Here is a 12,913-nt window from a genome sequence, read left to right on the forward strand (position 1 = left end):
AGTCTGGGTTTCAAAACACAGGGAATGCGCTGCGTTCTACCTGGAATGCCCATTGGCATCAGCTGTGTCCTCAGCTGTCTCTGGAGTCACAACTTGTCTGATTTTCTGTTATTTTTTGTTTTGTTTTTTCCTCCAGATTCTGATTGGTAGGTTAATGCAAAACTTTCTTTGATTTCTTCCAAAGTAATGGCCATTCTACATCCCATACTAAAGACCATCTTTACATTTCTTTTAAACAAAATTCTGAATTTTCATGGCGTTCAGCAGTCATGTAGACTCTGTAATCTGCCTTATCTGTCCATATAAAGGAATTCAAAGGATTTTAATGGGGTCACCAATAGACCAAACCTGGGATATTCATGATTTTCATACCTTTCTGCCAACAATAAAGCAAAATGTCTGTAGGTGTTGCAACAGCGAGTTGCAGTTTAGCTGATAACATTAATATTGTCATCACGTTGTCGATAAGTGTTTCAATCTACTTCTTTAAAGGATGTCTACAAATATTGAGAGGGAATTTATTCTAATATAATAAACATGAAAATTGATTTAAAAAGAGGGAATTGCTGGAATTATTGGAAATAGCTTGGTGATACAGAATGCCTTTTTTAAAAAGTGAGATTAAAAAAAAAAAAAAGTGAATGACAAGAAATGAATCCCTGATAAAGTATATCCACTCTACATCCACACTGTCCGGTATCTTTGCTTTGTTATTCTATTACAGACGTCAGGGATTAGCTGACCACAGTCTGAATCCGGACCCACCGGCTGGCTAATCTGGACTCGACCTGATTTAAAACATTTATAAATTACCACATGTTGTCTGATGGCAGTTTCTAATTTGACTTGCGCCATTTCTCCTGTTTGTATAGTAATGCCTTCTGGAGTGTCTGAGACCAGGCTACAAGTGATACAAATTAGCCAATGAGCTGTCAGTCTGGGTTGCTGCTGCCAGCTACTTTTAGACACAGCAGGCAAAGCTGTGGTAAGCCGGGTGATGGGAAAGAAGGAGATGATGATGAGAAAAAGTGAAAGAAAGTGTGGACTGCTGGAAGAACTGCGGTGAACTGGTGACAGAAAAGTAAAATGGCGTGCTCAAAGATGACCCTGCACATTTTGAGTATGTTTGGCTCAACCTACTACTGTGAAGCAGAATTCTCCACCGTGAACATAATTAAAAATAAATATCCATCCAGACTCAAAATGAGCACCTATGTGCTTTAGAATGACTTTGTTGCCATTCAAGCCCAAGTTTAAAGCCAAGCAATGCAGCCTAAAGCCCACTTCGCTCATTAAGCCATAAAAAAATATATCAAACGGTCAGTTTAGGTGTATTGTAAATTATGTGAATCAGGAAATTGTCTATATACCAAACTGAACAATTGTTGTTCTCTTCTTAAAGCTAGCGTGGTGTATAAATCTGTCTTAAGGAACAGAGCTCAGCACTGTTAACTGATCCAAGCTTGGCACGGATTGGTTTTCAGAGGGTTGTGCAAATGGGGCTATAGTAGACAGTGGGGCGACAGTGGCGTTGGGTGTAGGAGTTTGCCCTGAAATGCCTACTGATGGTGGTCAGAGCGCCCGGTGGCGCCACTGTACGGCAGCCTCGCTTCTGTCAGTTAGCTCCAGGGCAGCTGTGGCTACAATGTAGCTTGCCACCATCAGAGTTTGAGTGTGTGCGTGAATGGGTGAATGACTGAATGTAGTGTAAAGCACTTTGAAGTCTCCTGACTTGAAAAAGTGCTATATAAGTACAGGCCATTTACCATTTTAGACTCCATATTATAAGAGTAAAGTAGAAGAGAAATCCGGAGATGTTTTAAAACAGCCTTTTTGGGGGGTCTTCTTCAAGCCTTTTAATTGCCATGTTACATAAACAGCTTGGGAAGGAACTATAGTAATCCCTACTCCTTCGTACAGTTGGAAAAAACTTTTGCATAACCATAAATGTTAGTGTATATGCTACAGAGGGTGCAAACTAGCATTTAGTCGTTCTGGTCTGCAGCAAATGAGAATGAATGCCATCCTCTCTACTCTAACGTTCCCCTTGGGGAAAAAAAAAAAGATCCAAAAATGGTTACAGGTAAAAGCAAACTCTAAGGAGTCCGTCCATTTGGAGGCTCTCCATTAGATGTCAATATCTTATTAAAAGTATGAAAAGAAAACCAGCCATCAGAGGAAATGGAATTTTTGCATTAGTGCTCAGCCGTAAAGAAAAACCCATTATTGGATTTAGATAAAAAAAGTTGATTTTTTTTTTTTTCTTTTTTATGACCTTGTGATTCCATTAGGCAACATCGTCATCCCTCTGCCTCATGTCCTCAACATCAAAAAGTCATCAAAGCCCGAAAACAGAGTGCCGACGTCCTCTGAAACAATGTATTGTAGTAATAAAAGTATTTTCTTTTCTGCAAAAATTTCACCACACCTCTGCTTTTTGGTGCGTTGCAACACAGAGTTTAGGTAGAAATAACAAAACACTATCAAAAGGGCAAACCAAAGAGTGCCGGCCTAGTTATATTCATGCCCTCACCTCATATTGATCAAGTCGCATCAAAGGACCAGCACATCCCTAATGCAGCTTGGCCTGCTCTCTAAAGAGCTTTCTTCACTTTGATGAGGGATGATGGTATTGATGGCACTGTCACAATGCAAAAGTGCATCTTCTTGTTTTTTCCCGCATCACTGCAGAATAAAGCGCTGCATGCCGTTCACATGGGGAGCAAAACCCTGCGTATTTACATAAATGCAATCCACAGTGCAGAGTCCTATTCAGCAGCCTGTAAAGACGCTCGTTCTCATTAGCACCTGGCTGCTCTCAATGCTTCTCTATTGTAGGAAGACTCAAAGGGCTTTTTAGACTTGTCTCTTATGATTAGACTCTACCTACTTAGAGGTGTGCACATTTTATTTATTTCTCACAAGCTATTGTGAGAAATAAATAAAACACCACCTTTTAGTGAACATAAATGAGATTTAGCTTTTTGTAAAAGGAGCTAATAGAGATGATGGCATGTCTGCACACAAATATCGAGCTTTTTAAATTCTGTGTTGAGTAGAATATGTTCTAAAGCAGCCAATGTTCGATCTGGGTACTCTAATGTGTTTTCCCTCTGCTATTATCTCATTATTTTAAACCATATCCCTTTTCTTTTTGCTCCTCACAGAAAAGCGTCGGCGAAACATGGAGCTCATCCCTCTGACGGCGCGGGTAGTCATGACTCATCTGGTGAACCATCTTGGCCACCATCCCCTTAGTGGCGGTCCGGCTCTCCTTCACAGCCTTGTGAGCGAAAACCACGACAACCCGTACGTGGAGTCGTCTGAGTTGTCCTCCGAGGTCTTTAAAAGCCCCAACCTACAGCTGTTTGTCTTCAACGACAGCACATTGGTGTCCTACCTGCAGATCCCAGCAGAGATCCCCACTGCAGGTCAGCCCCCGCACCCTTCCTCCCAAGTTCGCATAATTGTCCGAGACATTTCGGGAAAGTACTCTTGGGATGGAACGATCTTGTACTGCACCACGCAGGAGGACTCCGTTAATGTGGGGGTTTTCCATCCAGTTGATCCACCTATTTCAAAAACCCCCAGTGCACACAGCAGAAGCCAGCCAGCCTCTCCGCTTAAAGGACATTTCAAAACTCCCTGCTCAGCCTCAGAATCCCTCTCTTCCTTCTGTGAAGAAGATGAGGTTGATGTGCTGGACAAGCTTTTGGAGGAGCTCAGCCACAGCAGCCCAGAATGCCTCCCTCAACCACAGCTCAGGCTCAATCAGCCAGCGCCTTCGCCTCATGGCATGAACTTGGAACAAGAGAACGCTATATTGGAGGCCATTCTCCATCAGACTCAGCAGGAGGAGGAGCAAGTTAAGAAGTGGGATGCTGATTTGAGCTTTCGGGCGGCCTGTCAGAGAGAACCCTCGCACCAGGAACCCAAATCTCCTTTCTACTTCTGCAGACTGCTTCTTAACGATCTGGGCATGAACTCATGGGATCGCAGGTATTAACTAATTAACACACTACAGTTTTATACAGAGAGCAAACAATTCATCAGTCGGAAATCAAATTTAGTTTTCCCTTCAGCCAGGCATGCACTGTATGATTTTTGCCCCTTGCGGGCCGATTCTCCAGTCGTGTGAGTATTTTTCGATCAGACTGAATTTCAGCCTGATCGTGCGTCGTATAGGGTACGGGGGGTAACATGGGGCAATCAGCCTCTCACGACCATCTTCAGATCAGGAATCTGAATTTTAGGGCTTTCAGCACACATAATTGCAGAAGTTAGCAAGACAGCGCGTCTCACTCTAGTGAGGCCATCACTGCGGAGCTGAGTCCAACGTGGTTTTTAGATGTACAGACAGTATGAGAACAAACATCGTAAGCTCTGAACTTTTAAACCCTGCAGTTTCGTCGTACAGTGTGAGCTGTAGCTGCATGCAACGATTGAAAAAAATCGTACAGTGTATGCACGGCTTTAATAGACAGATAGGCGGCTCTCTGGCCTAATATTGTTTATTGAGGATGTTCATCGAAATAAGGAAATTCCACTATTTTAAATAAATACAACCAACAGCATGTGCTTTCAATGCAATTTATTAATTTAAATAAAATAAAGAAAAGGATGGGAAAATGTGGATAATTTTCTATAACTTTCAAAACTACCAGATCTATTAAAAACCCTCAATTATGTTTAATTCCAACTTTATGTTTGCAAGTCCTTGGGAGAAAAGAAATCTGAACTTTTAAACCCAAGAAAGAACCTGTATCAACTGTGATTAGATAGGTGTGCCTCTCCTTTTTATAGGTAAATTGTTAAATGTAGATTGAAATTGGAAACAATAGATTAAAAAAAAACCCAGCTGTTTAGAGGTTTTTTTTTTACCTTTTTGGTTCCTCTGCTTTGTTGGGTTTGTTTTTTTACATTTCAAATAAAGGTATTTGATTTCCCATTTTTATCATCATCAAGAAATCAATCGTTTGAACTTCTACTATCGAATAACTTTTATGAACTGACAAGAACCTTTTCAACATTCAACCCAACATTCAGAAGACCAAAATACAATCTATATTAAAAAAAAAACAGTGAAATGCATTTGGGAGTTTTAAAGTTTAGATGGTCCTACAGAGATTACTAAAAGAAAAAAATGTGATGCACCATCAGAAGTAGGAATAGGTTGGTGGAGCATAATCTGAGAAATAACAGTAAAAAAAAATATATTCTGAGTGATTTTGTTTCTAAATCTGCAAATTGAGATTTAGAGTAGCCACTCAGTGGTATAAAAAGTTGATTCTGTGTTAAAAATGTTGATGACGTGATATGAAGTTCCTGTGATTTTGCAATAAAATTATGCTGCAGGACTTACCAGGTGGTTCTTACTTATTAGGAATCAATAGCCTTATTTTTATTTTTATTAAATACCTACATTTATTAACAGCACTAAAAGCTGTGCCACGACTTTAGTTCCTAATTACAAAAACTTTTGATGAAGAGCTTTTACAACCTTAAAATATTTTGAGAATTTCCACTACATTTCCACCGTTTGGTCTCACCTGACTGAAGCATCTTCTTAGCCTTTTTATTTTATGTGTCCCTAATATGACTTGCTACAAACTGTAAACTGGATTCCCTTTGGCTTCCTTTTTAAGAATGACTTTCTCCATTCCTCTCCTCCATATGTCAGATTAGCTGAGGCCAGATTGTGCCATAGTCTCTCCATCTGCAGACTGAAAGAGTTTTAGAGTGCATCTAAAGAAGGTCTCATTAAAGGATATTCTTGTTAACTTTATTTTTAGTCGGGGCCCTGTCACACCATGCCAATTTAGACAGCGCATGCCTGAAGTCCCAGAATCTCCTAAATGCTGGCATATCCTGAACTTTCTATGTATTTTTTTTTGGGGCATATTTTATCTATTAATTTTGGGCGTATACATAGAGTATTCATTATGTGTCCAAAACTTAGGTCCCACGACAGCCTAACGTATGCATAACACCCAGTCTACATAAAAAGATGTCTTTAATCGTGGTAGTAACCTAGCTGCGGTTTAACCCCCCCAAAAAAATAAAAATAAAGAAGACACAAAAAGAAAGAAGGAAAAAAAGGAAAGAAAGAAGATTTGCAGTCACAGCAGATTCAGCGTCATGTCTGATACACTTAATGTATGTCAACGATCAGATAACCTTAACGGTCTAAATCGTCAAGGTGTGACAGGCTTTAGTGCTTTGCAAGGCGCTGTCCAGTGCTGAAGTTTATACATTATCCCTTGGAGTTTCTTTGTAAATACTATTTAACTCAGGTCTTTTAATGCATTCCCTTTTATCTTATGGGCATCTGCTTAGTCATGGAACATTGCAGAATATAGTTTTGTGGCTAAGAGAATATATCTGAAATATTTGCACATGTGAGACGCAACTGTAGAAACTCAGCTGTTTGCTTGTTGGTTAAAGAGGGTGAAAACTAAGGGCACACTGGAGTCTGTTGGGTCTTAATCTCCTCTCCACAGGGTAAAAGTGCCCAGCTGTTTTCATCAACGTCTACAAAGCCACATCTTTGTGCTGCTGCCCTGTAAATTAAAAGCTTACACCTCTTAATAGTGATGGTGCAACAGGCACATAGCAAATAGGAGATTGTATTTTGCACCTGTGTCTTTTTTCTTTTCTTTTTTTTTTTCACTTTAGTAACTAACGCAGCACCTCAACTTTGGCGAACAATGTGTTTGCATATAGGCAGTGGCTTTTTTTCACTGGTAACCTGATAGATAGATGATGATAGATGAATATTTTTTTTCTCTGTACTTAGTTTGACCTTACTTGTTTTTGTTGCACAGAAAAAGCTTCCACTTACTGAAGAAAAACTCCAAACTTTTAAGGGAATTGAAGAACTTGGACTCCAGGCAGTGGTAAGTTGTTTTTTATTCGCAGCCTCCAGTAGAAATTAGATTAATTTTCGTCAGACTTGCTGGAGATACCACTGAAAACACAATTGTCTGTAATTCAGTGCCCTTTTTTTCAATCATCCAACTACAGCTGCAGCTTTCTGCCGTACCTGTTTTATCCTGAGCGAAAGCAGCAACACCCTTCCCTTTTTTTCCTAACACCATCATTTTCCTTACTAACCACAACTCTGAAAATCTCTTACCATCACTCTTGTCTCTCTATTACGTTGTCTCTCTTCTCCCAATCAATACGTACTTCCCACACTGCCGATGACATGAGAGTGTTGAAGAATGCTCTCAGGATGGAAGTTTATTCTCTCCGATGGAGCAGATTGTTAGGACAATAACAGTTTGTGCACAAGCATGCAAAGTGCCCCAAAACCCACAGTAGTGCAACGTACTGCCATGGCAACAGGGGAAAATGGTTTGGGCAGAGCTTTTCAGATATCCTTTGTTAAGAGGAGAAATTTTGTAGGAATTTTTTGCAAATGTTTTTTTTATTATTCTTATTGTAAAGTTTTGTTCAATTTATCAGTTTGACTACAGGATTTTCTGACCTCTTATTTTCTCTATATTTTGTGTGTGTGTAGCCGAGAGACTCACAAAATTGCTGTGTTCTACATCGGAGAAGGCCAAGAAGACAAGTGCTCTATCTTGTCGAACAGCGCAGGCAGCCAGGCCTATGAGGACTTTGTATCTGGACTGGGATGGGAGGTAAGAAGAGCTACAGCCTTTAATCAAATTGGATATTTTTGAAGTATGAATTAAAGAGATGCTGCTCGGTGATGCAATGCCTTGCAGCAAGAAGGTTCCGGGTTCGATTCCCGGACTGGTTTCTTTCTGCATAGAGTTTGCATTTTCTCCCTGAGCATGGATGGGTTTTCTCCGGGTACTCCTGCTTCCTCCCACAGTCCAAAAACATGAGATGCACTGATCTGAAACTTGTTTGTTGTAAAGCTTTCATATGCAAATAGATATTTATACCCCCCTTCAGGTTTCTCCTAAAATCTAAATTGAAAAAATATTTTACTTTACCCTTTCTGCAATGACTGCTGATTAAGAGGCAGGATCACGTCACATATTAGAGAGTGTTCACTGTCAAAGTGGGTTTTATTTAGCCTCAGAATATTTTAAATGCTGCATGATAGACGAAATTTGAGACTCATTGCCTCAACTGGTTCCTAAATCTTAATTTTCCTTCATAAGTTAACTTTTTAAGACCTTTTTATCCTTTTTGGCATATTTTGTCTGTATTTCCATTGTGGTACCACTAAAATGGGTCACTCGTCTCTAAAATGTCGCACGATGACCAGTGGGTCCTCCTGCTGCAGGAGCTCCACTGTCTAAAAGAAACACAGATATCCACCTACACATTACACTATTGTCTTATTATTTAATAAATGTAATAATTTAAATGCCCCTAGATGCTCTAGTTATATAACTTTGAATATTATGTCCAACTGTACACTCAGTTGTCTTTTAATGGTACCAGATCTGTATTTGGACCTGTTGTTACAAGGAAGGTGCAAACACTCACCATTTATTTCCTAAATCTTTAAGACTTATTATTTTACCATATTACCACAGAATTAAATGTTTATATTGATGGGTTTTGGCTTCTTAGTGTCGTGGTAATTCCTTTAATTCCTAAACCTCTTTATGATGCTAGAAATAACCTAATAACTCAGCATCAGCTTCAGTGCTAAGAAGTACAATGTTGTTGCAGTCAGAAAGTTGCGTTCAACGATCAGTGACAGATAAGATTTTGGATTTTGCAGCCACTGCTGATCAACCTGAGACCGTCTGATTGCAATCACCAGACCTTTTTGACTGTCTCCACTAAACTTAGCTGTATATCTCCAGACTAAATAACGTTGTACACTTTGCTGAATTCCTTTAGGTGGACCTGGCCACACACTGTGGCTTTATGGGAGGACTCCAAAGGAATGGAAGCACAGGCCTAACAGCTCCCTACTATGCTACCTCCACCGTAGAAGTCATTTTCCACGTATCCACGAGGATGCCATCTGACTCTGATGACAGCCTCACCAAAAAGGTAAAAAAAAAAAAAAAAAAAGAAGTCGTCTTAACTTTTCTAACTCCTGGTAGAAATGTGGATATCATCGTAATAAAAAGTTTTACATACCTGTGTTTATAAAGATACCAGAGTACAGCTTCTTCCAGACATTAGAGGCGGTAAAACGGCTCTGTAGTAATGCCTGCATAGAGCCGTGTGTTGTGTAGCCTCCACTTCTCTGTTAAGCTGAGATCAGGAGGTGTGACTCCAAAGTACGGGCATTGATTAGTGACCCTGGTCAGGAAGGCCTGAGGAGTAGAGAATCGCAGGCGCGTGTGTGAAGAGAGGGCATGTGCTGCTGTGGTAATGACTATGATTCGGCCAGCTTCTGCCCCCCTCCCTGTGCGCTGTGACCAGGGCCTGGATTCAGCCATTAGCTCTCCCCGCTAGGGCAGGCGCCGGCCGGATGCCGGCAGGATCCTTTTATCCAATTCCTGCTGCCGCCACAGGAGCAATCGATTGGGTTCTGCTGTGGGATTCTGAGCTCTAGTGCAGCGGTAGCAGTTAGCACAGAGAAATGAGCCGCAAGGCCCCTGCCCGCAATGCCAATCTTCTCATACAGTACCCTGCTGGGAAGGGAAATTCATCAGGCTCTCCTCATATCCAACCACAATACTGCTCTCAGCAGACTTTCTCCCTCTTGTTTTATAGAATGGTACTCGACTCATTCCAAACAAATGCTGAAGTTTCTGCTCCCTAAAATTAGAGTTAGAGGGAAGAGTTTCTTTGATCTTTTCCAAAGTGTGGTGTTGAAGTAGTGTGATGCTACTCCATCACCATACATTTCACTAGTAACTTCTGTAATTGCTCTGGCTCACCTTGCTCAGATCCCCACACCAGCCACAGGTCTGACAAAAATTGGCAGCTGACTGTTGCTGCAAATGCTTTTGAAAAGGAAGATGGGAGGGAGGAGAACTGGAATGAGAAACAGGCTTTGTCTTTGTCCGACTAGGATGCTCCTATGTCAATTTAAAAATAACACTTTGTCCAGCAGTCACCCACTTTACTGGCTGTAACCATAGAAGCAGACCGGGGGGAGGTACGGATGGGGCACTTCTTGCCGTGCAGATCTGTCTTTTTGAAGACAAGAGCACAACAAACCCCGATAAGAACACAGAGAGAACCACAAATTCCTGAATCCAATTGTGGGTTTTAGGGGCAGGGCAAGCTGCAGCAGTAGCAGCTGGCTCCAGTAATGGGGTTATGGAAACGACCTGCAGGGTTGGGGTCAGGCCATGTAGTTCTTAGTGCATGTGTGTGAAAGAGAGTGAGATAGACGGGTGCCTCAGCTATCACACTCACCCCCAGGCACTACAGCTTAACTGGGCTGCTGCAGGTTGTTTTTATAAGGAGCCTCTTTTGTTCTGGAGTCCTCTGGTTTTCTGTTTCCACATCTGTAAAGCCCAGTGGCTGGATGGGAGGTCAAAGAGGGATAATTGGACAAGAGCCTTTGACTCAAATCACATTTTATTAAAGAAGTCTCAAACATTTGGATGTGATTAATGGGGGGGGTTAAATAGATTTGTGTAGAAGATGATTTACTAGAGCATAAGCATCCTCATTAAACTTGTCATTCAGCTCATCCAAATGCTAATATCTTAACCCAAATTAACATCCCAGTGTTAATTGTCTCCTGCAAATGCATATTCAACATTTTCTCTGAAATTGTCCCAGTGACTGACCCGGCTGGTACCTGCTGATCCTTGGACAGACAGACTGAACCGGCGAGCTTCAGTAATCAGCATGCCATGGATTTGTTTAAGATTACCGTATTACCATAATTAAGGGCTTATAATAGAATGTGCTAATTGCATTTTTTGTTGGCAAGGGCATGTTTCTTAATGGCTCATTAGGCCAACAGTACATTGGCAGATGTTTTCTTCTGAGTGGAGGCTCACTTTTCAGTGTCCTTGATAGAAATCCGAAGGGTTGCTTGTTCAACATCACTGGACCTTTTCCAATTTTGTCACCTATGTAGTATAAATTAATTGTATTTCTTTGGGATTTGTTGTAATAGACCAATACAAAGTAGTAAATTCATCAAATTGAAGAAAACCGGGATTTTCAATTTTATTTTTTGTAGCCGGAAAGGCAGAAGGTGAAACTCTGCCCCCAGTCTCAAGTTCATCGCCATTCCTGTCAACTGCCAACTTTCAGTTTTGTGACAGAAAAAAAACCTCCCATGCTGTTATGCTACTTTCACTACCTGATCTGTCCTGGAAGCACGATCCCTACCATCAACTCATTTGGCAATCCAGGACGCCTTCAATTTTATTTTGTAAAAAATACCTAAATTACATTTTTCTTTCTGTTTTATCACTCGTCGGAGCACATAATGGGATCCTACGCTACTTCAGGGATATAACTTTTTCGGCTTTGGGTTTAAACATAAATATAGTCTTTTTGAGTTTTATGTTTTCCTTTCGTGTTAACATTGTGGTATATAGTGCGTACCCTAAAAAGAAAATAACTAAAATGCAGATAAACTTGGTTTAATCATATTTTGCTGGACTGGTCTGAGCATTCCTGGTGATGATGTCTGAGTAGTTTAGCTGAGAAAATGTAAAAAGCATCAAAATTGTCTCAGAAAAGTCATAAAAAAAACTTTTTTAAAGATGTGTATTAGCATTCATTAGTGAGTTAAGGATATTTTAGTACCATAGTTACATTATTTATGGAAAATCGGATCTGTTTGGGGATGGGGATTGAAAACCGGTTCCTGTTCAGAACTGGTTCTGTGTGTTCCATGGCACCATTTTGTAGCTCGCCTAATGGTTTTCTTAATGATTCCAGGCAGCACCAGAGTCTAGCACTGGGCAGCACGACTTATGTCAAGTTTTTTACACAAGTTACGCACACGGCATTCAGTAAGCAAGTACGACGTGACCAGGCATAAGTCTAGAGAAGCAAAACAAAAGCAGTCAAAGCGATTGAAAGTTTGGCTTCATTTTAGGGAAGAGAAAGATGGCAACAAGGCAATCATTACAAAGTGACAATAACATCCGGGGCAGGAAATAAATCCAACATGCAGAAACACCTGCCCATACAACATGACATACATTTTAACGAATGCCTTGTTTTCGATACCTTCTGGACAGAAGCTAAAGTTACAACCAGCATGGAAGGCAACTCTGGTGGTAAGTAGCTAGTTTTGTATCACTGCCTGTGCTGATCCTAGTAAATAATACGGCATTTTTGGAAATAAACCAATTTCCTACCTCTCTTTGGGGTTATTAAACATGCTAAGATGTAGCACCGCAGTTCAGGGATCGAGAGAAAGGTGACTCTCATTTATTTAAATCAGGGGGAGATGAGTTTATTTTCCGAAATTGTACAGTAATGCTTTTTCATTAAACGGATGCCTTCTCCATTAGATTAAGATGACTGTGACGAGACGGGTAGCCTGGATGGATCAGAGGTTGGCAGCTCCCGTTCACTGCCTTCTGTTTTCGCGGAGGCAGGCAGAAATAGAATATCCCAGGCGAAGGTCGACGAATGTCACCGTGCACTTTCCAAGTTCATTGTTTCACAGAATCGATCGATAAGGGAAACGAAATCTTGAAAATCTTTTCAATTCCCAACCCTAGATGTATGTTTGAGCGTGCGCAAATGAGCTGAAATTACTATAATAATAATAATAATATTAACTAAGCTGTCAGCTACAATCACTGTGTTTCTCAGCGCCGACAGATGGCATTGGTCGTAAGTTTTTGCTTCAGTCTAATGAAAGGTGTATCCCAGTCGGGTCCATATGTGACGTAATGGGCAAAAACATAACAGTGTATGCACGGCTTTAGTTTCTAACAGGATTTTGTATAAAAACCAAAAGTTAGGTCTTGATCTCATCTATTCAGAAAAGGCTCTCCCAATGGTTTGCCATGTTGTTTGCAAACAGTTGCATGCT

General features: G+C 40.7%; 1 protein-coding gene across 6 annotated transcripts in view; it reads left to right on the forward strand.

Annotated features, from left to right (window-relative positions):
* ralgapa2 (Ral GTPase activating protein catalytic subunit alpha 2) overlaps positions 1-12,913 on the forward strand; it is a 154,552-nt gene that overhangs the window by 96,903 nt on the left and 44,736 nt on the right. For all 6 annotated transcript variants that reach the window (XM_038271576.1, XM_038271581.1, XM_038271577.1 and 3 more), the window contains 4 exons: positions 3,168-3,999; positions 6,825-6,896; positions 7,523-7,646; positions 8,833-8,988. In XM_038271576.1, coding sequence (XP_038127504.1) covers positions 3,168-3,999; positions 6,825-6,896; positions 7,523-7,646; positions 8,833-8,988 — 1,184 coding nt within the window. The remainder of the gene's footprint in view (positions 1-3,167; positions 4,000-6,824; positions 6,897-7,522; positions 7,647-8,832; positions 8,989-12,913) is intronic.

This window comes from Cyprinodon tularosa, unplaced genomic scaffold (genome assembly GCF_016077235.1).
Source record: "Cyprinodon tularosa strain WSP-4 unplaced genomic scaffold, ASM1607723v1 ctg80, whole genome shotgun sequence".
NCBI classification, from domain to species: Eukaryota; Metazoa; Chordata; class Actinopteri; order Cyprinodontiformes; family Cyprinodontidae; genus Cyprinodon; species Cyprinodon tularosa.